General features: G+C 48.1%; 1 protein-coding gene across 2 annotated transcripts in view; it reads left to right on the forward strand.

Moving 5' to 3' along the window:
• The window catches only part of KLHL7 (kelch like family member 7), a 119,954-nt gene that overhangs the window by 68,987 nt on the left and 26,335 nt on the right, over positions 1 to 24,632 (forward strand). For both annotated transcript variants that reach the window (XM_029589075.1, XM_029589076.1), the window contains exon 9: positions 18,211 to 18,412. In XM_029589075.1, the coding sequence (XP_029444935.1) occupies positions 18,211 to 18,412 (202 nt within the window). The remainder of the gene's footprint in view (positions 1 to 18,210; positions 18,413 to 24,632) is intronic.

Below are 24,632 nucleotides of genomic sequence, written 5' to 3' on the forward strand. Positions count from 1 at the left end.
CACCCTGGAAGTTGGGGGGGGAGATTCCCAACACCAAGAACTTCCTGTTACATCTGGCTGTTGGAGATGGGATCTCCTCAGTGTGAAATAACTAATTCCAGCTTTAAAAATGGCCAAGACAATGCGGGATCTATATTCCTTTCCCAGGGAAGAGAAGTTTATGGGGATGGATCATCAAGGGTCCTAGTCTTCCAATTTCACAATCTGTGGAAGGAAGCACAATGTTTAGGGACGCCTATGATAGATTGTTTAAGCAGAGACTCAATCTTTTCCTCTTATTTTTTTTTTTCTATAGTCTCTTTCCTCAAGCAGCTGTGTGCAGTGGTTTTGTAGATTGAGTCCTGCTGCTTAGGGTCCAGCATCCCTCAGAGCAGACAGACCATGGTGACCCTCCCTATAAGTAACAATGTGCTGAGGAGTGAGGTCTTGAACCTCCCTGTGCAGAGTCCTGCAACTCCTGGACAGATTCATGGTTGGTGAGTCTGACACTGTGGCAATAAGTGATGCTAGGTGCTTCTTTGGTTGGATCCCCTATGTGGCCTGGCCCATGCTAGTTAAAGATGGGGGTCGCAGTGTTTCTTGGGAACTTCCCCCCCACAGAGTGATAGCCATTGCCAACTCATCCCCTCGGATGTATAGGTGAGCTGAGGGGAACTGTCGATGGTGCCGGCAACCATCTGTTCCTTTGGGCAGCGTTGGGGCTGCAGAGCCTCTGCCTGCAGGCGCCCCTGGCATCCTCGATACCACAGGTCCATCGATGCCTTTGGACACCGGGGTTTCTATCTGTACCATCAGGCTGCCGATGTCCACAGGCACCTGGGATGGTGCAATATACTGTCGAGCTGGTCAGGACACGATCAAGCACTGTCGAAGCCCCGGGCGCAGCATAGTTTGGTGTCATTGCTGCGATCCATCATTGGTGAGCATGAGTGCTACGGGTCCCACAGGCGCTGTCACCATGGTGGGCACCAGTGGACGTGGTCAGATGCTGCAGGACACTACCGCAGAGCACCATGGGCACAGTCACTTTGCTGCTGCCGTTCCATGAGGGGAAACTGCGGTGAGCCATTCCCGACGCAATTTCAAGGGCTGTGTTCATTCTTTTGGAGCATTATCGGGTACTGGGGACACCATGGGAGTGATGTCATAGAACGCCACTCACCACCATGCTATAACTAGAGCCCCAGTGGTACTGGTGATGATGCTGTCATGGTGATCTATTCACTCCATTGGGAGTTAGTGTGACAATGGTAATCAGCATGTGCGGTCGGGTATGGCAGGGGTCATCTACTCCAAGCTTTTCGGGTGCTGGCAGGCGGTATTCTCTCTGTGAAGTATACAGCCATGCCAGGGTTCCGCCATCATCGCGTCAAGGTATCAACCTCCTTGTCCTGCACCATATGGCGACGAAAGTGCCATCGCACAGCCACCAACTCTTAACATGTGCTTGGTCCCTGCTTTGCTATGGTATTCTACCCACAAGCACAGCGAGAGGGTTCCTGGGTGTGCTGCCATCTGTAAGATGGGATACCACTGGATGAGTACTGGTCAGTGTGCTTTTACAGCGGAGGGCACTGTTCTTCCTGGTCGAATCCCTATGGGATTGGATACCAGGAAGGTAGTGTCAGGAATCTTCCCCTTCCTCAGCAGAGGATTATGTCTTTCAACATCTCCCTTTGTGGGGAGGCCCCTGGAGCTCCATCCCTTGCAGGTTTATCGCTAAATTTGAACCTCGATTCATTTGAATTGCTGCATCTCCTTGTAGGCCAGGACTGGGGGACAGCAGCAGCGGTCACTGGACCGTTTTTTGCTGGGGTCCATCCTTTTTGTTATTGTGGTGGCCTTACCCCATGTGAGGGTGGTCACGAGTGGCAGATTTGATCGCTTCTGAACCTCTGCGATCAGTGACTGTAACCCAACTCACCTGGAGGGTTACAAAGATTTTTGGGATTGGGAGGCCCCAATTCCCATTGCTTTCTTGTCCCTTCAGGAAGGGGCAATATGACTGGGTTTCCAGGGCAACCCTTAGGGGTCCCCCCTGTACACCTGGTTGTCCACCCCTACAGTGGGTGTCCCTCGTTCTCAGTTTCCCAGTGAAGGGATATCGCTACTTCTGAATGGCCATTGCTCTCTGTTCCTCGTGGGATCTGAGAGTCGGTCGGGTGGTAGCACTCTCCTTAGGTTGTCCTATTTTGTGAGGGAGCCATTCCAGATTTGGTCTCCCCTTCATACTAGGAGTCTCCTCTTCGGGGTAGCTCCTGGTGAAGATTAGTGGTTTCTCACATCCAGAAGTCACCTTTGATACCTGCTGAACTAAATGGGTGTTTTTCATGGAGTACTATTATTGCCAGTCATTCTCGCCTGCAGGATCCTACCTCAGGTGAGGAGGGTTCTAGCCCATCTAATTGGTAAGTATGCCTTTGAATCTATCGCCATATCCATGGCTGAGAGAGTTGGGGGATGAGGGACCCCGCAACAGAAGTGCTACAATTTGCTTGCAGTGGCTTGCAAGCTATACTTTCCCAGTTTAGGGATAACCCTGTCTGTGGACAGGAGAGTCCTGGTTCATGCAACCATTGTTCCATTTACTGAACCACGTGCTTCCTTGGGAGAAATATATGTAATCGTGGCTGAATTATTAATGCCTAAGCCAGGTTGGTGGACAGTCTATTCTGAGATCACGCTGACCCTGCCCTGGTACTCTTAGGGTTTCCAGGTCGGTGAGGAAATCCTGTTCTACAGTGGTTTGCATTTGCAGCACCCCAGTTTTCCTGTCTCTTGGTGGAGTGTTTCTGGATTTCTTCCCTGGGGGATTTGCTCTCAGTTTCAGCTGTTCCAAGCAGGCTGAAGACTCTATCTCAATGGGTAACTCCATACTAGAATTGGCAGTGAGTTATTTGCTTAGGGTTGAGATACACAACCTAGTGACTTGTTCTTGCCCCTGCAATCTGCCTCCTTGTATTTTTCACTCCTTCCAACTTCCAGTTGAAATGTTGAGGGGGAGGGGAAGAAAATCTAGGGCATTCATGGTATATCTTAGTGTATGCCTGCAGGGAAAGATAAACTACTTTTTCCCTATATTTTTGCCAAGTTCTGGCCAGTCCTGCCTTTAGCTTTTCTCACGTCACTGGATTGTCCAAAGTGCCTTCCTGCTCGCCTGAATTATCCTGTAGACCGGATGGATAGCCCTGCCCTTGACAGGGTGCAGTGTGGGTGAGCTTCAGGCCTAAATTATCTCCCTGCTTGGGGATTTGGGCTAGCGATCCCATTCAGGGATTGCCTTTCATCCCCTGAAACTCTTGATGCTGTCCTGCATGGTTGGCATGTAGAATCTGTCACAGACCCTGCTGTTGTTGCTGATTGTTCTTCCAAGAGTAGCTTGGGTTTTTCTGCCCATTGTGCCTATCAGCCAAATATGGGCACACTTTTGCAGACGCATTCTGTCCTTCAGATGCCAGTGGACTGCAGTTTCTTGGGAGCTCTCGAGCCCTAGTTGGTTTTTCAGTTGTCTTGTAACACCGAAGGAAACTATGCGATCTTCATCCAAGAGTAGTTCTTTTGTTTACATCTTTAGACGTTTTCCTATATCCAGGAGGTTCTAGACCTACTGTCATTATCGTGTTTGCTGATCTGAAACCCTGCTTGTAATGTTTTCCATGATGCAGAGCGTTTTTCTTGCTGGCATTCACATCACTCCCCTGCCTTAGATGCCTCTGCCAGTCATCGGGGTTTTGTGTCTGTCTGTTCTATGGTTTTCTCTTTGTAGAACCCAACTCTTTTCCCGCCTAGACCTCTTTGTGGGTCGGCTGCTTCATAGGCATAGTGCTTTCAGCACTGTGCGGTTTCCCGCTTTGTCCTGCTTGGACAGCCTAAAGCTTGGGAATCACCCATGTGTGAGAACTACTATCCTGCTTGTCCTCTGAGAAAGCAAATTGCTTACCTGTAGCAGTTGTTCTCTGAGGACAATATTTATTTATTTATTTATTTATTTTTAATTTTTATATACCGATGTTCCTGTAAAGAATACATATTGCACCGGTTTACAAGGAACTAAACAGTCGCCTCCAGGGCGGAAATACATTAAAACAGTCGCCCTCATGAAACCCATACTTTCTCCATGTATGAGCTATATCATGGACTGATGGAGTCTGCCTAGGGGACAGGGTGATAATTACAGCTGCACACACTCAATAGAGCATGTTTGAAATTTCTAGAATCTTTGAGGTCAAAGTTCCGGGCTAGGCTTCATCCAATGATGTCACCCATGTGTGAGGACAACCATCTTTTTTTTGAAATTTACGTTTTTATTGGTTTTCAACGGTAACATACAAACAACCGGCATAGTAAGACATACAGGATAGAAAAATCCAGACATAGCACAGCTGTCATACATGCTGATAAGTAATCAAACTAATAAAGAAGACACCCCTCCCCAAACCCCCCCCCCCCTCCCCCCTGTCAGAGTACCAGGCCATAAGCACACAGCTAACCACATTGGTCAGGAAACAGGTTAACCAAAAGCAAGAAGAAAATAAGTATAATCCTACAGCAATAAGCAAATAAAACATAATCCTACAGGAATAAGGTCCTTCACTGGAAAGAGCGTTGGGCAATAGCATAGCAAGTCCTGAAGAAGGGAGCACCGGTCAACAAGACCCGTAAAGGCCCCGTCCAACGCGCTAGGAATCCAGCAGGGTCCAGCTCAGCTAGTCGAACCAGGAGATCCAAGACGAGTCGTATAATCCAAAAATGGTGTCCATGTTTTAAGATAGGAAGGCATAGTATTATGTTTATAAGCTGTTAAAAGAGCCAATCTCTGGTAGCGATGCAATACAGTAACGATAGCCGAAAGACTCGGAACTGTGGCAGACCTCCAGTTCCTGGCAATTAAAGTACGGGTGGCAATAAACACTTGCATACAAAAGCGCTGTGAGTGCTTAGGAACTGTATCAGGGAATATTTGCAATAATGCAGTTTCAGCAGCAACCATTAGCGGTACATTCAGAACCTTAGTCAGCCAGGTAAACACTTCCTCCCACACTGGAGCCAGAACCGTGCATCCCCACCATATATGCAAGAAAGTACCACGTTGGCCACAGCCACGCCAACAGGAGTCAGACACCGTGGAGGAAAAATGTCGTACCCTATCCGGGGTATAATACCACCTATAAATAATCTTGTAGCAGTTTTCTTGCATGTGGGCTGAAATAGAACACTTCCGGGCATGAAGGTAGACCTCGTCCCAAGCCTGCCTCCCCAATGGTCTACCCAAGTCAGCCTCCCATTGAGTAAGATAGGGACCTGGTACCTCTTGTGGGGGAAAAAGTAACTGATAAACCTTAGAGATTATACCCTTGAGCCAGTCACTGTGAAGACAATATGTTTCCAAGAGAGATCTCCCCTGGCGTAATAACCCATCCCTTTGCAAACCTCGAACAAAATGAGTGGCTTGGGCATAAGCTAAGTAATCCCGGTAATCTAGCTGATGAAGCGCAAAAAATTTTTCCCGTTTGGGGGCAATACCCCCCACGAGAATATGCCCAATTGTGGTAATTCCCAAGGCGCGCCAGTGGTTAAACCTCCTTGACTGATACCCACAAGGGAAGTTAACGTTATGTATCAGTGAGGTATGATAAAAATACTGGTGGTCGCCCAAAAAGTGGCGTTTATTATTAGCCCAAACTTTGAGAGTAACCCCCAGGGACCATGGCATATCCAATATCGGCCGCCACGTATTCCGGGGTTGCCACGGCATAGCAGAGAGTGCCATGGGGCCAACAATAGACTGTTCTACGGATACCCATTGTTTAATAGTACTCTTGCGATGGATATCAATAACCGCTCTAAGTTGAGAGGCTATATAATAGCTCCTGAGGTTGGGTACCCCCAGTCCACCCTGCAATTTAGGTAAACAAAGCACCGACCGGGCTACCCTCGGCGGTCTCCGCCTCCATATAAAATCAAAAATTCTTTTCTGCCAATTACGTAGTATCGGAGACGGAATATAAACTGGCAAGGAGGCAAATAAGTATAAAAGCTTGGGCAGAATAGTCATTTTAGATATGGCAACTCTACCAAGCCAAGAGAAGCCTCTCTTATTCCAGCGGCTCATATCAAGGGTAAGGTTGGAGATGAGTGGAAGATAATTTAACGTATATAACTCGGCTGGGTTGGGAGACAAATGTACGCCCAAGTACTTAACATGAGATTTAGCCCATTTAAAAGGAAACCGTGTCTTAAGGGCCTGCACCGTCCGTGGCGCCAAGTTAACATTAAGGAGCTCAGATTTCTCGACATTCACCCGTAGGCCGGCCACCCTGCTGAAGGCATTAAGTTCGTGCATCACCCCCTGGAGGGATCGTTCAGGGTCGGTGAGCATCAACAAGACATCGTCTGCGAATAGGGAAAGGATGTAATGGGCGTCTCCCAACCTTACCCCATGGATTTCCGAGGAGGCTCTAATCCGTGCAGTGAGGGGTTCCATATATAGGGCAAACAACAAGGGGGAGAGGGGGCACCCCTGGCGCGTGCCCCGACCAATGGGGAACGCCGGTCCATAACCATTATTGACTTTAACCCTGGCCTGTGGCCGGTCATAAAGCTTCTGAATCCAATTTACAAAATAAGGACCAAAGGCCAATTTATGCAGTGTTGAAAACAAAAACGGCCAGTGCACTAAGTCAAACGCTTTTTCAGCATCCAAAGATAGTAGCACCGCCGGTATCTGTTTTTGGCGCACCCACCAGATTAGATCAATAACTTTTCGGATATTGTCTGCCGCCATGCGTTGGGGGACAAAGCCGACCTGATCGGTGTGTACCAGGCTTGGCAGAAATCTGTTAAGGCGCATGGCTAAGATACGGGCTAGGAGTTTTAAATCAACATTTATGAGTGAAATTGGCCGGTAGGAACTGCACATCATAGGGTCCCAGCCCGGCTTAGCGATAACCGTGACTCCCGCTGTATTAGCATGTCTATCTATAGTGCCACCTTCCCTCAAACTGTTGAAATATGCTGTTAAGGGTTCAACCAATGTACCCGAGCATTTTTTGTAATAGGCCCCGGAGAACCCATCCAAACCGGGGGCCTTGCCCATCTTAATAGACTTGATCGCCGAGGCTACTTCCTCTGTGGTGATGGGGGCATCTAACAATTGCTGTTGTTCCAGTGTCAAAGAGGGAAGGGCCACCCCGTCAAGATAATCTCCAATATCGGGATCTGAAACATTCGCTTGAGCATGATACAGGGAGCTATAAAAATCCGAGAAAGTCTTTCTAATATCAGACGCAGTGGTCTGTGTAAGGCCAGCGTCATTCTTAATTTTAGAAATATTATTTTGCGTAAGCTTTGTGCGCAGCTGACGGGCCAGCAAGCGACCAGCTTTATCTCCCCCTTCATAATAGATCTGTTTAGTGATATCTAGGGCATGTAACACCTGTTGATTATCTAAGGAAGCAAGATCATCTTTTAAGGCCAGCAGCTTCTGATAACTACGGGTGGATTGGGTCACCATATGCTCCTGGGTCACCGCGGTGATTTGCGCTTGTAAGTCAGCCCTAGCTTGGGTCCGAGAGCGTTTGCAAAACACTGCTCGGGAAATCAGGATGCCCCAGGCTACAGCCTTCGAGCCCTCCCATAACAAAGCCGGAGTAGTCGGAGGATGTTGATTGAGACTAAAGTATTCCTGAAGCTGGGAATTCAGCTCTCGGAGAAAACGGTCATCTCGGAGTAGGGATTCGTTCAATTTCCAAAACCGGTCGCCCAGGTCCCCGCTACCCATATATACATCCACCAGGAAAAAATCTATACGGGAGTAACTAGCATGGGGTGCCGAGAAGTATGTATAAACTCGGCTTTTCGGAAAGCGGCTGCGCCATATATCCAATAAGTTCCAATCCGTCATAAGGTCCCGTAGAGATTTTCTGTTCGCCTGATGGGCAGACAAGGTCCCTTTAGAATTATCCAGCTCCCTGCACTGCGTGACATTGAAGTCCCCACCAATAAGAATAGAGCCTTCGGCATGGGTCAATAGTAAAGCTTGAATGCCCGTCCAGAAACTGACCTGATCCCCATTAGGGGCATATAAAGACAGCAGAGTGTAGGTCTGGGTTCCCACACGAATCTTCAAAAGCACATACCTCCCCTTGGGATCTAGAACATGTGAAATGTGTTCAAACACCAATTGAGCAGAAATAAGGATCCCCGTCCCGGTGTTCTTATTCTGCAGGCCACTGGCCGCCAAGTAAACATGAGGATATTCCTTAAATGCTAAGAGATGATCGTACCTTCTTTTCAGATGCGTTTCTTGAATGAACGCTATCTCTGGCCTAAGAGATTGAAGTTCCCTTCTAAGGAGACAACGTTTTCTACAGGTATTTAACCCTTTAACGTTCAGGGATACTATGCGCACCATAATAGTGGAGTGTTAGAAAGGAAATCCCCACCCAGAGACCCACCAGAAGACTTCTTCGTTAGCCGCATCTGGAAACGTATAGGACCCCTGATTCCTGTATACAGTAGGTGGAGTGGTAAAAAGGAAAATACTCGTCTACGCTCGAGTATTCCCATCCCCTGGTACTCAAACCCCATTCCCAAATAGTAGCGATTCGCTGGTACTGCGCGAATCATAGTGGGGGATGCTCAAAGAACAACACTGACAGCCCGCCCAGGCCGCCACCCCCCAGAGTAATCATGTTAGCATCGTGAGGCATATTTTCAATAACATTTACATTCTGTCTAACTAGTAACAACAAATGTAATGAAACACTTCAGAGAAACACTCATAAGCTGAGCAACAGTAAAAAATGGCAAAACTGTCAACTGCTTGGCGGGTAAATTTTCCCACAGAGTAGCAACACATCAGCTAGGCAGACTTTCAACCCTTCTCCGCCGGATGTTCTCCCTTCCAGGATTGTTGGCGGCGCAGTCGCCCGCGTCCCGGCCCTGGTCTCTTCCATCTCGGTGTTGGATCCACAGGTGGACCCCGCCGTGGCGGAGCAGCAGTAGCAAACGGGATCTCCAGGCTCGCCTTGGTGAAACTCTCAGCGGCTTCCTCCAGAGTACGCACTCGGTAGGTGATGCCCTTTCGCTGAAAAATAAGGGCAAAAGGAAAGCCCCAGCGATACCGAATGTCCTCATTACGGAGGGCAGTTGCAACTTCCCGCATGGAGTACCTCCGTTGTAGGGTGGAAGGAGCAAGGTCGTTGTATATAGCAATATTGTGGGTCTCCCAGGCCTACTGCTGCTGAGCCCTGGCACTTTTAAGGACTTCCTCTTTTATCCGGAAATTGTGGAATTTAATTATTATGTCCCTCGGTTGATTGTCTCTGCGGGGACCCAGCGCCCGATGGGCTCGCTCCAGCTCAATATCTGGATTGTCAGCATCAGAAGTCGAAGGGCCTTTAGCAAGTATAAATTTACAAATGGCCGCCGCCGTTTTCATGCAGTCAGTGTAGGGCTCAGTTTCGGGTATCCCGCGCAAGCGAAGATTCGCCCACCGAGAGCAGTTCTCTAAGTCCTCGAGTTTCTCATTTACCCGTTCCAATTCGGCTTGTATATCCTTATTTTGGCCCGTGAGCACCTCAATGGCCTCGCTGTGCGTATCAGCCCGGATGTCTAAGTCGTCCACGCGATTTCCCATCGCATGTAGATCCTCGCGCATGTCTGCGATAGAGGCAAGCAGTTCAGCTTTGTGCGCCTTGAGGTCGGACCGAAATTCCATAAACCCAGACCCTCATCTCCGCTCGGGTCGGGAAATCAGGGTGCGTTGTTGCAATTACCGGGTCCCCAGGCTCTATACCATTCTCCGGGGCTTCTACGCCATTTCCTTCCTCGTGACTGCTCGCGGCCTGTTCCTCCTCATCGGGCAGAAGTTCCGCCACAGCTTTAATGAAGGAGAACTGTTTCAAATCAGTCAGTCGCTTGTGGGCAGCCATCTCGAAGCCTTCCCCTGCAGGATATTTTATAAACGGGCACTCTCGCGGTGAAATTACTGTTAGATAAATGCCTCAATATTATTTGGGGAGCGGAGCTAACGTCTCAGGCAGCCATCATCAGCGCTGCTCACCAGCGCCCCCGAGGACAACCATCTTGCTGTCCTTGGAGAACACCTGTTACAGGTACACATCTCTGCTCTCCTCGGCATGAACTCCAATGATCACTACCTTTGCCGCCTCCCGCTCAACCTATTTCTAAGCACTTCTGTCACTGTAGGGTCCATATCAAGGGCACTCAGCTTATGTAGAAGTTGTCAATGTAAACCATGTCAAGGACCATACTGAAATCTAAGTACACTACATTTAACCCTCTACCCTCATCTACAGGATCTTTTGGATTCCCTTAAGATTCCAAAGGTGGATGCCGCCGTGTCCACAGTCACCAGGAAAACTACCATTCCGGTAGCCGGAGCGGCTGCTCTTAGGGTCGTTCAGGATCATAAGCTGGAAGTACAGCTTAAGCGGGCGTTTGAGGTGTCCGCTTTGGGGCTACGAGCCGCGGTCTGTGCTAATTTGATGCAACGCGCCTGTTTGTGTTGGATCCAGAAGCCTCAGGAACAGGCCTTCTCTGGGATGTTGTCTCTGCTCCAGGCAGCCCGTCTGGAGGTGGGAGTTGCTTATGTGGCAGATGCCTTATATGATCTCGTGCGCACCTCAGCACGCAGTATGGTTTCGGTGGTGGCAGCCAGACAGCTGTTGTGGCTACGCAGTTGGTCGGCGGACCCTTCATCCAAGTCGCAGCTATGTAATCTTCCCTTTAAAGGGAAGCTTCTGTTCGGGGAGGACCTCAACCACCTCATGAAGGCTTTGGGGGAGACCAAAGGTAACAGGCTGCCAGAGGATAAGGCAGTGCGAAGGCCTTTCTCCTCTTGTCCCCAGTTCCGGGAGGTATGGCATTTCTGTCCTGGAAGACCGGCAGGATCCTCGACGACGCAGTAGTCCTTTCGGGGTTCCAGCAGGTCTGCTAGAGGCCAGTTCGCCCCCAGAGCAGGGGACATTAAATCTTCCCAATGAAGTCAGGCCAGTCCTCTCCTCGCCCATGGCGATAGGGGGCAGGTTGTCCCTGTTTTATGAGGAGTGGACTAAGCTCACTTCCGACCAGTGGGTTCTGCAGGTCGTCAGGGAAGGTTACATCTTAGAGTTTTCTCAGCCTCTCAGATTAGTCTTTCTGGAGTCGAGCTGTCTTTCCCAAAGCAAGCAGGGGGGGCCATAGAGGAGACACTCCAAGGTTATTAAGTCTGGAAGCCATGATCCCGGTCCCGGTTTCGGAGCAGGGACAAGGGAGGTATTCCAGCTATTTCATGGTCCCAAAGAAAGAAGGAACGTTTTGACCAATCCTAGACCTCCAAAACATCAGGAGTTTAAAAGTGCCACGATTCCGGATGGTGACAGTGCGGACTGTGATAGTGGTGGCCCGGAAAGGGGAGTTATTTGTGGGGAGGGGGGTTTTGGGGTTTTTTTGGCATCCCTGAATCATCTTCGCGGCAGGACAGGGTCCTGGTACACCCGTATCTGGATGACTGGCTCATCAGGACAAAGTCACTGGAGGAGTGCTCGCAGTCAGTGCTCAGTGTCTGGACTCTTTTGGAGTCGCTGCGTTGGATCATAAACTTGCCAAAAAGTCAATTGATGCCTTCTCAGATCCTGGATTACTTGGGAGCCCGATTCAACACTCAACAGGGAAGGGTGTTTCTCACTGCCGACAGGGTGGCCAAGCTCAGGTGGCTTGGTTACTTCACCTTCCTGTTCCCAAGGTCTGGGACTATTTGCAGGTCTTGGGGTCGATGGCCTTGAGGTTGGAACTGGTTCCTTGGGCATTTGCTCATATGTGTCCCCTGCAAAATGCTTTGTTATCCCGATGGAGTCCGCTTTCGGAGCAGTATTTTCTTCCTCTGCTCCTTCCAAGGGAAGCTAGGTCCAGTCTGACGTGGTGGATGACACGGAACAATCTGGAGAAGGGAATGCCCCTCGACGTCCCGGATAGGGTGGTGACGACTGCAGATGCCAGTCTCCAGGGCTGGGGGGATGTATGCCTGGGCAGATCAATGCAAGGCCTCTGGTCTGTCTTGGAGCAGTTGTGGTCCATCAACCGGTTGGAGATACGAGCAGTGCACAGAGCCCTTCAGGAGTTTCTTCCGTTGGTCCGCAGTCGAATGGTGAGAATGTTTTCAGACAGCGAGATGACTGTGGCCTACATCAACCACCGGGGGGAACCAGGAGCCCCACCGTGGCTCAAGAGGCTCAGCTATTGTTCGAGTGGGCAGAACTCATCTCGAGGGCATTGCTGCGACTCACATTGCAGGCATGGACAACGTCCAAGTGGACTATCTTAGCCGACAGCAGTTGGACCCGGGGGAGAGGGAACTGTCCCCAGAAGCCTGGGATCTCATCTGTGCTCGCTGGGGGACTCCTTAGCTGGACCTCATGTCAACAAGAGCCAACGGCAAGACGGAAAGGTTCTTCAGTCGATGGTGGACCTCGATGCTCTCGTGTGCCCGTGACTGTCCAGAATCCTTCTTTGTTTTTCCTTCATGACTTCTCATAGCGAGGGTCCTCAGGTGGATAGAGGCTCGTCCAGGTGCGGTAGTGCTGGTAGCGCCAGAGTGGCCGCGGCGCCCAGGGTTCGCAGATCTGTTCATCTAGCGGTGGATGGGCCGCTGCGTCTAGTCCACTTGCAGGGGTTGCTGTGTCAAGGCCCCATATTTTGGGATCAGGCGGATCGCTTCTGTCTCGCAGCTTGGCTTTTGAGAGGCGGCGGTTGCGTCTGGGGTATTCGGACCCGGTTATTGCTACCCTGCTTCAAGCTAGGCGACCGGCTACCTCCCTTGCTTATTCCAGAGATTAGAAGGTTTTTTGAGTCCTGGTGTGGGCAACAGGTTCTGGATCCGCTTATGGTTTCTGTTCCACACGTTTTGTCCTTCTTGCAGCAGGGCTTGGCCAAAGGATTGGCTCATAGTTTGCTTAGAGTCCAGGTTTTGGCCTTGGGTTGTCTCGGGGAAGGTACAGGGCAAATCTTTGGCTTCCCATCCTGATGTGGTGCGTTTCCTGAGAGGTGTTAAGTATCTCCGTCCCTCTCTTCGGAATGTGTGTCTGGAATGGAATCTCAATTTGGTGTTGAGAGTTCTCTGCAAGGATCCTTTTGAACCGTTGGGTAGAGCGTCGTTTAAGGTCCTTACCTTGAAGACTGTCTTTTTGGTGGCCATTTGCTCGGCTAGGCGGATCTCAGAATTTCAAGCTCTTTCTTGCCGTGATCCCTTTCTGCGAATCGCACCCAACAAGGTTTCTTTGCGGACAATGCCTTTGTTCCTGCCTAAGGTGGTTTCTGCCTTTCATGTGAATCAGACGGTGGAGTTACCAGGATTTCCAGACTGGTCTCGTGATCCCTCTATGGATAGGAATCTCCATCTTTTGGATGTGCAGCACGTCCTGTTGCGTTAAGTGAAGGTTACCAACTCTTTCCGGTGCTCTGATCATTTATTTGTGCTCTTAGGGGGTCCTAAAAAGGGGGAGAAGGCTTCTCAGGCATCTTTAGCTCGCTGGTTGAAAGAGACTATTTCCTCTGCCTATGTGTCCACGGGCCATTTGGTGCCATTGGGACTTAAGGCTCAATCTACTCGCGCTCAGGCGGCATCTTGGGCCGACTGTCAGCTGGTGTCCCCCCAGGAGATATGTCGGGCAGCGGTCTGGTCTTTGCTTCACACTTTCACCAAGCATTACAGTTTGGACATGTGCGCTTCTGGGGCGACTCCTTTTGGTGAGAGTGTTCTGAGAACAGGTCTTTCGGGTTCCCGCCTGGTATGGGGGGCCTTTGGTACATCCCGCTTGTCTGGACTGATCTGGGTATGTTCAGGAAAGGAAAATTAGTTCTTACCTACTAATTTTTGTTCCTGTAATACCACAGATCAGTCCAGAGGCCCACCCTTGGTGATCTTTGCCGAAAGACTGTTCTGCTGCTAAGCCTTTTTGGGGTTCATATGAAGATGGTTTTCAGCGATATGTTGCAATTAACATGTTCTAGAACTTCAGTGTTTTCTTTGGTTGGTGGCTATCCAGTTCAGGGTATCCATCCCAGGGGGCTTGGGTACAAGTCAATACTGAGGGATTGCAGGTGGCGCACTCAGTTAAGTAGCACTGCCCAAAGTTTTTTGTTCTCTGCCTCCATCTGCTGGTAGGAATGAACAAAACCCGCTTGTCTGGACTGATCTGTGGTATTACAGGAACAAAAATTAGCAGGTAAGAACCAATTTTCCTTTCTGTCACTAACATATAGAAAAAACAAAGGTCTTGTCCCCCCCATTGTATTGTGTGTTTCTTTCTTCCATTTACATCTTCATTTTCCAGATTCTTTTCCCACCTTCTCCTTCCTTTTCCAGATATTGTCTCCTGTCTTCCTTGTTTTGCAATATTTTGTAGTTTATGAATGCTGACCTTTTCTCCCTTACCATTCTATCTACTTCTTTAGGAAACTATAGCGGCCTTTTTTTTTTTTTTCCCTTCCTTTTCCTAACAAAAAGATTAGTTGCCCTTCTATCTCCTTTTAGTTTTGCTCACTGCTCTCTCCTTCCCCTAGATTTTCCCAACCAGCTAATGACTCTTTGAGGTACCCCCCCCCCTTTTAAAAAGTCAGTTTTCCTGAAGTCTCAGACCCTTGCCTTAGAATGAGCCTTCATCTCCTGTGCTCGAATACTGAACCACACCATCCGGTAATCTCTGGATCCCAGATGAATCATCCATTGTAACATTAGGGAAATAACTATGTAACTGGTGCGGTTCACCGCTACTCAACCAGATAAGTACTTATTGACTTATTCATGCCAGATAGCCAGATACGTTTGCATGCTTCAATCGCGGTAACAAAATAGTCCCTTTAGTTTAGAGATGCTAATATTAGAAGGAAGCTCTTGGAGGCTCTGCTCATGGGATGATGGAAGGGCACCAGCGTGTACAATATATTTATGGCCAGCACCAGGTCCAGTATCACCCTCCTGTGTGGATTCCATTACCAGAGAGAGAATCCAGGATCTCCCTACTTCCTTGACACCATAGCCGGGATGTCTGTCTACATCCAGCAGATTGACGTCCCTAGCAATAGCATCTCTCCGCTCATAGCAATTTTGTGAGTATCTGTCATTAAATCTCTATCCATCTCTTCTGCCTGTGAATGAGGTTTGTATATCACACCATTATAGATGGATGTCACACCAGTAAATCGTCTGATTATAATAAGAAATTCTCCCATTTTGTGTTTATGGAAAAATATTAAATAACATTTGGTTTTGCATGGTCTGTGTGTGAGAATAAACCCTTTATCAAATGGAACTTTGCTGGCAAGTTGTAAAATCAAATTAAAAAAATTATTAATTCAATACATTCTCAAAGAATCTTTTTTTTTTTTTTTTTTTTATTGGCTTTTGAAAGAGAGGTTTTTATATGCTGGCCATAAATATATTGTACACGCTGGTGCCCTTCCATTATCCCATGAGCAGAGCCTCCAAGAGCTTCCTTCTAATATTAGCATCTCTGAACTAAAGGGACCAGCTCTGTTTTGTTACCGTGATTGAAGCATGCAAACGTATCTGGCATGAATAAGTCAATAAGTACTTATCTGGTTAAGTAACTGTGAACCGCACCAGTTAGCTGGATAAGTACTGACTTATCCAGCTATCTGGCAGCTGCTTCCTGCTGCCCCATAGATGGATAAATCTGTATTTATCTGGCTAAGCAGTGGTGGCTGCTGCCACTTTATGAAATATCCTCCATCCACCCCGCTTCCCATGTTAAAATGTGGGTTTGACCTGTGCCACACCCACATTTTAAAGTTTAGGTATGTTTTTTAACTCCTGATAAATTAGCTTACAATATTTTGGGTTGTGGGGTTTTTTTTTGTTTTTTTTAAATCTCAATCTGGGCATTAAAAATGTTTGCTGAAAACCAGTGCACAGTTTAACACAGAAATTACTGCATCAGCCCGTGAATGGGAGAAAATATTTAGTAAATAGCCCCTTAGGGAGTTATCCAGCATAACCTTTGTTTTTGAAAATACCAAACCCCCAGTTTATCTATATTCACACTACTGTTAAATTTAACCACTTAAAAAAATAAACTGTGACAGGAGTGGAGTTTTGGGCAGGGACGAAAAGCGAGCTGGCTAGTGCCGATCTGCAGCACTTGCCATAAAACTTGGCTGGCCAATACTAAGCTTGCCAATTGTAGTCTTAAATCTATCTGGCTCTGTTGTGGCTGAAATTGTTTTACCTTAGCCGACCGTAATCTGGCTAAGACGAGATGCCTAGCGGCACTCTGGGTTCCTAAACACATGGAGGCAGATTTTCCCCCCAGGAAAGCCCCGGGACGAGGAAAGGATTTTCCCCCCAGGAAAGCCCCGGGACGAGCGTAATTCCCAGGGCTTTCCTGGGGGGGGGGCGTGTCGGGGGCATGTCGCGGCCGGCATGTCATCCGGGGCGTGGCCGCGGCCTCCAGACCAGCCCCCAAACCGGATCATGGCGCGCTGGCGGCTGGCCCAGCGTGCACAAGTTATGCCTGCCTCGGGCAGGCGTAACTTGTGCAACAAAGGTAGGGGGGGGGTTAGATAGGGGAAGGGAGGGAACGTAGGCAGGCTGTGCGGCTCGGCGCGCGCAGGCTGCCAATTTTGGGCAGCCTTGCGCACCGACCCCGGATTTTAACAGATACGCGCGTACTTTTGTTTGCGCCTGGTGTGCGAACAAAAGTGTGCGCGTAGTTTTATAAAATCTGCCCCGGTGTTTGACTATATCCAGCTTTCTGGACTAAGACTGGCAATGGAGATGGCTCAGGTCAGAGTAGAAACTGGTCCTAGGCAGCAGTGAAAGGCAGTGGTATTTGGGGCTCTACCTGGAAGGGTAAAAGACTTTTTAGGGTGGTGATATCCTGCATGTGTCTGACTGGAGAACGAGGATTTTAGAAATGCTCATCTGAGAGCCTGCAGAGAGACCCCCAGAAATGCTGAACTGTTCCAGTTCCAGCAGGGAGATCAGAACTGGATGTCTGATCAGCAGTCTGAAAGAGAAATGTAGAAAATGACAGCAGATGAGGAACCTAGGGCCCGACTTGTCTGCTCAGTTTACTTCTGTTACAGTGCCACAGACCCCGTTGATCTCTGGCTTTCCTTTCGTTTCTTGGTGAATAGAGATCCTCTGCTTATTCCATGCTTTTTTTTTTTTTTTAATGTTAATATTTTTCCCCCCCCCCTCCACTTCACTTTAGCTGGAGTCTTTTACACAGTCACCACCCGTGCTGTAAAAATATCATTTTCTGTTGATACTTGAGTCCAGCACCTTGAAGCTTTGTAAAATGACCTCTTGTTCTTAAATGTCCTTTCAGCTGAAAAATGTTTGCTTGTGCGTTATTTCTATGACAATCATATCCCCACTGACTCCCCTTCTCTTTCCTCTCCTCTCGAGTAATGGTGCTCAGACTGGTGCTTGCCTCTGCCCCAACACTAAAGCCAGTCTGGTTTTCAAGATAACTATAATGAATATGTATGAGATTCTACAGATATACATATATAGATAATATTTCTCATTAGGGATATTTCGTGCATTTTCATTCTCAGGAAAACCAGACTGGCTCTGGGGGTCCTGAGGACCAGCTTTAGAACCACTGCTCTAGAGTGTACATATCAATATCCCCAAGTCCATGAATGCTATACTTTGGGAAGGACACTCTCATCAACATATAATCATTACTTGTTCTTAAAACCAGTGTGTATGTGAAATCTTACAGCACACTGAAGAATCTCATATCCAATTAACAAATCAGACTACAGAGTTTGCAGCTCCATTAAGTGGACTTTTCCCAGGAGCCACTGTGGAAAAGTTTTTTTTGCTTTTTGGTAGAATGTTGCAACACTGTTATGAAACTGTAATAGAATAACGCTATTACTCTTTCTATCCTATTGGATATAATTAATGGCAATCTGCTACTTCTTGAGGTCAATGACATCACAAAAGCAATTATAGTCAAAGCAAAATAGACCTAACTGGCATGAAAACCACTATTTAATTGCTGTCTATTAGGCATATGGCTTGCTCCCTTCCTCATTAGTAAGTAGGGTAGGGTTTTCCTTTAGCTAACTTGTAGAAATTCCTCATCGCTTGCAACTGAATCTTGCTATGGAGAGAGAAATGCACGACATTAGTAGCAACTTAAGTTCTTGTCCTGCTCTCTTCTTGTAAAGGAAACTCTGCTCTGTATTTGTTTGAGTGTTATGACACACGGACGGAGAGCTGGCACACGAAGCCCAGCATGCTGACCCAGCGTTGCAGCCACGGCATGGTGGAAGCCAACGGGCTCATCTACGTCTGTGGTGGAAGCCTTGGAAACAATGTCTCTGGCAGAGTGTTGAATAGCTGTGAGGTTTATGACCCAGCAACAGAAACGTAAGTATCTGTTCCCCTTCACCAGAAAGAACTATGCTGTGGGTGTGGAGGTTCCTTCAGAAGCAGAACAATTTTGACTGTGGGGTTTTGCAACTGTGATCTGGTGGCAATAACATCTTATTTATAGAGTGCTAGTGCTGTGGACTGCACCATATCAAATTAAATAAAAAGGTTCCAAAGGTGTCTGCCACAGCTTAGTCGTAAGTTGGAATAGAGAGAGGTTTAATAAATTGCTCAAGGTCACAGATTGTAGGCGATGGAACTGGAAATCACAAGTCCAAGTAACAATTCTTACCTTATAATTTTGGTGTCTGTGTATTCTCCTAGGACAAGCAGGATGGTAGTCCTCGCTCATGGGTGACATCGGATGGAGCCCGGCACGGAAAACTTATCTCAAAATTTCTAAAACTTTGACTAGTCCCATTGAGCATGCCCAGCATGCCCTATACCATGTGTCCACGCAGGGTCCCTCTTTGGTTTCTTTTTTTTTCTGCAGAGCTGTTGCCTCGCGATGGTGAGCTTGTGGCTTTTCTTTGGAGAATTGCCTTGGAAAACTTTTTTTTCCACCAAGTAATTTCGGGTTTTTCACATTTTAAGGCACGGGTCCCTCTTCGGTTCCCTCTAGCCTCTTAGGTTTTTCGACAGTTCGGTAAGTTTTCTTTTTGCCATCCTCCATCGATGCCAGGAGTCCACAACGGTCTCCACTGGTCCTGTTGTCAGTCACAGATTCATCTCAGGGATCTGAGGAAGATTTGGCCACCTGTAGCCCCCCCCCCTGTTCAGCTTTCCCGGGGCCAGTGCCAATGCCTCTGGACAAAGGCCAAGCAGCTAGGGCCCCATCCCCAGTGGATTACAGTGAGGATGACCTATATGACCCCTGTGAGGATGACTCTACAGAATCCACCTTGAGGACTCTAAGGGTTTTCCCTCAGAACTGTCTCCTCCAGAGGAACTAAGGAGGCCTCCACCGGAGGACCTGACCTTCGCAGGTTTTGTGTGGGTGATGGCCAAGGCCATCCCTTTTCAGTTAATGACTTAGGAGGATGCCAGGCACAAAATACTGGAAATCTTCCAGTTTGTGGAGGCTCCTAAAGAGATTGTGGCGGTCCTGGTGCTCAAGATCTTTAAGGAGTTGCTGCTGAGGATCTGGGTGCACTCCTTCACAGTACCTCCCGTAAACAGGAAGGTGGATGTAGTTTACTTCGTCCAATAGGCTACCGGATTCGAAAAGCATCAGCCGGCACACCAATCTGTGGTGGTCAAATCCGCTATTAAGAGGGCCAAGTGCTCTTGGACCCATGCCTCAGCGCCTCTGGATGCTTTTGGGAGGAAAGTGTTCCAGGGGCCCATGCTTATTGCCCATATTGCCTCCGACCAGCTCTGCATGAGCAATACTCGCACAGCCTCTGGAAGCAGGAGGAGGTAGTCGAGCGGCTGCCTCAACAGCAGCAAGTCACCGTGTTATCGCTGGTGCTTCAGGGCCTGAAGTGTGGAAAACATGAGGTTTGGTCAACCTCCAATGTTTTTGAGATGGCAGCAAAAATCTGCGCCTGCAGAATGGCATGGCTGTGAGCCTCAGATCTCAGACTGGGAGGTACAGGAAAGACTCGCTGACCTGCCATGCACAGGAGAGAATCTCTTCAGAGATAAAGAGAGGGATGCGGTGGTGCAGTTTCGGGATCACCATGAGGCCCTCTAGCATCTCTCCGCCAGCACTTCAGACCCGCCCTCCTCAGCCAGGACTATGAGACAGGGTCAGAGGAGGTCTTTCTGCCACCAGAGGAAGTGCTATTTTCCGGCCCCTTGCTCCTGTTCACAGAGGGTGAGCTTTCGCAGCTGCCTCATGCAGCAGCGAGCTCCAGCACCCCAGCCAAACCTTGTCAGGGGTAGGCTATGGTTCTTCACAAATCAGTGGCACAGTATAACATCGGACCAATGAGTTCTGTCCATTGTCCATCAAGGGTATCCATTCTCCTTGCCCGTTTTGGGGACCAATAGTGCATCAGGAGGGTACTGTTAAGGGAGCTCTCCACCCTCTTAATGGCCAGAGCAGTCGATCCTGTCCCACCAAGGCAAAGAGAGCAGGGATTCTACTGATTCCAAAGAGATCAGGGTGATTCATCCCATCCTAGGCTTGAGGGGCTTGAACAAGTTTCTCAAAAAAGAAAAGTTCAAGATGGTTTCCCTGTCACCCTGATTCCCCTCCTACAAAAAGGGACTGGCTATGCTTCCTTGATTTAAAGGACGCATACACTCATATCGAGATCTTCCCAAGTCACAGGAAGTATCTCCGGTTTTGTGGTGGGAAAACAGCACTTCCAGTGCAGAATATTGCCGTTCGGGCTAGCGTCGGACCCACGTGTCTTTACAAAATGCCTGGCCATGGTGGGGACATACCTCCGCAGGCTTGGGTGTGTGTTTTCCCTTACTTGGACGACTGACTGGTCAAGAGCGCCTCTCAGGCAGGGGCAGGTCAGTCTATTCGCTTGACCATCCTGGTGTTGGAGTCATTAGGGTTCGTCGTTAACTACCCAAGTCCCATTTTAGCCCGTCATTTGATTGGATTTCATAGGAGCCCTACTAGACACTGCTCAGGCTAAAGCCTTCATGCTGTGCTCCACGGCGGTCACCTTGGTGTCCATAGCGGCGGTGATTCAACAGAGCTAACAGGTGTCAGTTCAGCATATGTTAAGGCTGTTGGGCCACATGGCTGCAACCATCCATGTTACTCCCTTGGCACGCTTACACATGCGCAGAGCCCAATGGACCCTGAAGTTTCAGTGGCCCCAGGCCACTCTGAATCTCCAGGCTCACATCTGAACCTCTCCTTCTCTCTGGGACTCTTTGTCCTGGTGGTGGGTTCTCTCAAATTTGGAAAGGGGAATATCTTTCCAAACTCCCTCTACACAAATTTTCCTAACCACAGATGCATCCACCTTGGGATGGGGAGCTCATGTAGAGGAGCTTCACACCCATGGTCCACCCAGGAAGCACGGTGTCAGATCAGCTTCCTGGAGCTTCGGGCGATCAGGTACGCTCTGTGGGCTTTCAGAGATTGCCTGTCCAACAAAATTGTACAGATCCAAATAGACAACCAAGTAGCAATGTGGTACGTCAACAAGCAGGGAGGCACAGGAACGTACCTCCTGTATCAGGAAGCAGTCAAGATCTGCTCTTGGGCCCTTTCCTATGGGATGGTACTCCGGGCCATGTATCTGGCCAGAATGGAGAATGTGATAGCGGACAGACTGAGTCGGGCCTTCAGACCCCACGAGTGGATGCTGGACTATGGGGTGGCGAATCAGATTTTCCGCCTTTGGGTAAACTCAGACGTCGACTTGTTCGCATCCCACTGCAACAGGAAGGTGACTCAGTTCTGCTTTCTGTACAGATCAGACGGCAAGCCAGCCTCTGATGCCTTTGCTTGCCAATAGGGCAAGAGCCTTCTTTACGCATATCCTCTGATTCCTCTGGTGATGAAGACTCTCCTGAAGCTTCAAGAGGACCGAGAGACACTGAATCCACCACAGCCCCTCATTGGCTAAGACAGATCAGGTTTCCGCTCCGGGAGTTGTCCATCCGGAGATCGCTCAGTCTGGGGACTTCCCCAGATCTCATCACGCAAGATCAGGGCAGGCTGCATCATCCCAACCTTCAGGTCCTGTCGCTCACAGCCTGGATATTGAGAGGCAGATTTTACAGCCGCTTGATCTTTCAGAAGATGTCTTGGGTCCTATTGGCTTCTAGAGAGCTTTCCACTAGAAAGTCCTGTGGACTGAAGTGGAGGGGCTTTTCTGTGTGGCATGAGCAGAAGACCTTAGATCCATTCTCCTGCCCCACGCAAAAACTGTTTGATTACCTTCTTCACCTATTGGAGGCTAGCTTGAAAACCAGCTCTGTTAGGGTTCATCTGAATGCAATTGTCACATACCACCATGGTGTAAATGGTATGCCCATCCCTGAACAGCCTATAGTTGTATGCTTCATGTGGGGCCTGCTTCAGTTGAAGCCTCACCTAAGGCTTCCTGCTGTGTCTTGGGACCTCAATGTGGAGCTAGCTCAACTGATGAAAGTTCCTTTTAAGCTGCTGTGCTCCTGTGACCTGAAGAACCTGACCTGGAAGGTCATATTTTTGATGGTGGTCACTTCAACACACAGGGTCAGCAAGCTCCAGGTCTTAGTGACTTAGCCACCTTATACCAAGTTTTATCATGACAGGGTGGTCTTGTGTATGCATCATAAGTTCCTGCCTAAGGTGGTGACAGATTTCCATCTTAACTCATCAATTGTCCTGCCAACATTTTTTCCCAGGCCCCATTTGCACCAAGGTGAACGAGCACTGCACAATTTGGATTGCAAGAGCCTTAGCCTTGTATCTGGAGCAGACAGAAGCCCATACATAGACAGCCCACCTAACTTTTCATTTCTTTTGACAGAAATAGATTGGGATTTGCCGTTGCCAAACAGACACTATCCAGTTGACTAGCAGACTGCATCTCTTTCTGTTATGCCCAGGCAGGACTGCACCCTGGGGGTCATGTCAAAGCTTATTCTTTTAGAGCCATGGCATCGTCTGTGGCCCACTTGTGAGCAATTACAGTGGAGGAGATCTGCAGGGTGGCAACGTGGCGTTCTCTCCACACATTTGCATCTCACTACTGTCTAGATAGGGATGTTGGCCGAACCTACTGTCATGGTCGATCTGTCCTTTTGGAATCTCTTTGAAGTGTAGAGCCAAACTCTCCCTGCCTAGGGCCCATTGTTTGGGTTCAGGCTGATTCCCCCTTTGTTACCAACAGCACTGTGATCGTTGAACCCGTTGGCACTTGGTTGGTGCTTGTTGGTCCCCTTTTGCATTGGGGAGCAGCCTGTAGCTAGGGATTCACCCATGTGTGAGAACAACCATCCTGCTTGTCCTAGGAGAAGGAGTTGATTACCTATAACAGGTGTTCTAGGACAGCAGGATGTTGGTCTTCACGAAACCTGCCCGTCACCCTGCAGAGTTGGGTTTCTCCTATTTTTTGTTTTAATTTTACTCTTTTATGAGACTGAAGAGGAACTCTGTGTGGATGCATGGTATAGGGCATGCTCAGTGTGCCTAATCAAAATTCTAAAAAAGTAGGTTCTGACCAATCGCCTTAGGTACAGGGATTCCTCTATTCAGAGACCAAATAAAATCCACAACATAAATTTTAAAAAGCCCGACTAAGGCTGAGTTTTGCCCATTAGCAAGGCTGCAGCAGGGGCTGCAAAAATACTAAACAATGAGTAGATAAATAAATATAGCAAAAATAATTATGAAATATACTTCAAATTAAAACACAGGAACTGTTTGACGCAGATGATGTATAACTCATAGAGTGTTAGAAATTATGGGGTATAAACGGGAGGGAAGGAAAAAATGTAATGGAAATTAATTACCTTTCTGTTATAATACTTAAGTTATTTTATTTGTTAGTGATGCGTTGCATTCGTGGGGGTTCGCCATATGTTTCGGAACCCCACGAATGCAACCAATAGGGACCTATACGTTGCGGATTGGCCACTGTTGGAAACAGGATACTGGGCTTGATGGACCCTTGGTCTGACCCAGTATGGCATGTTCTTATGTTCTTATATGAAGAAAAATTCCTTTTCATCAGTTCATCATTTGTCCCAATGGCAAATTGATTATTATTAGTGGTAACACTTTTATTATGCCACCTTAATCATAAACACAAAGGAGTTATGAACAATGGTGTGTGTATCTTTTTATTTGTAGGCAAGACTTTACTAAAATGCAAGGTCTTAAAAAAAAAACCCAAAAAAAACCAGCAGGTTTTAAAACAGATAATAATGCCGGCTGCTTTTTTTTTTTATTAGACCTTGCACTTTATAGCTCAGTAATTAACATGAATATATTTAGCGGCAGCATTCAGTTTTACCACTATGATTTATATGACATCATCTGCATCAACAAATAGTTCCTTTGTTTTAATTGTAAGTATATTTTATAATTTTTGTTATATTTATTTACTCATTGATTGTTTAGTATTTTTGCAGCTCCTGCTGCAGCCTTGCTAATGGGCAAAACTCGATCTGAGTCGGGCATTTTTTAAATTTGTGTTGTGGATTTTATTTGATCTCTGAATAGAGGAATCCCTGTACCTAAGGCGATTGGTCAGAACCTACTTTTTTTGCCTTCTGGCTATACTTGACCGTCTTCCGTATTGCTTCCTTT

The sequence above is a fragment of the Rhinatrema bivittatum genome, chromosome 2 (assembly GCF_901001135.1).
Source record: "Rhinatrema bivittatum chromosome 2, aRhiBiv1.1, whole genome shotgun sequence".
NCBI lineage: Eukaryota > Metazoa > Chordata > Amphibia > Gymnophiona > Rhinatrematidae > Rhinatrema > Rhinatrema bivittatum.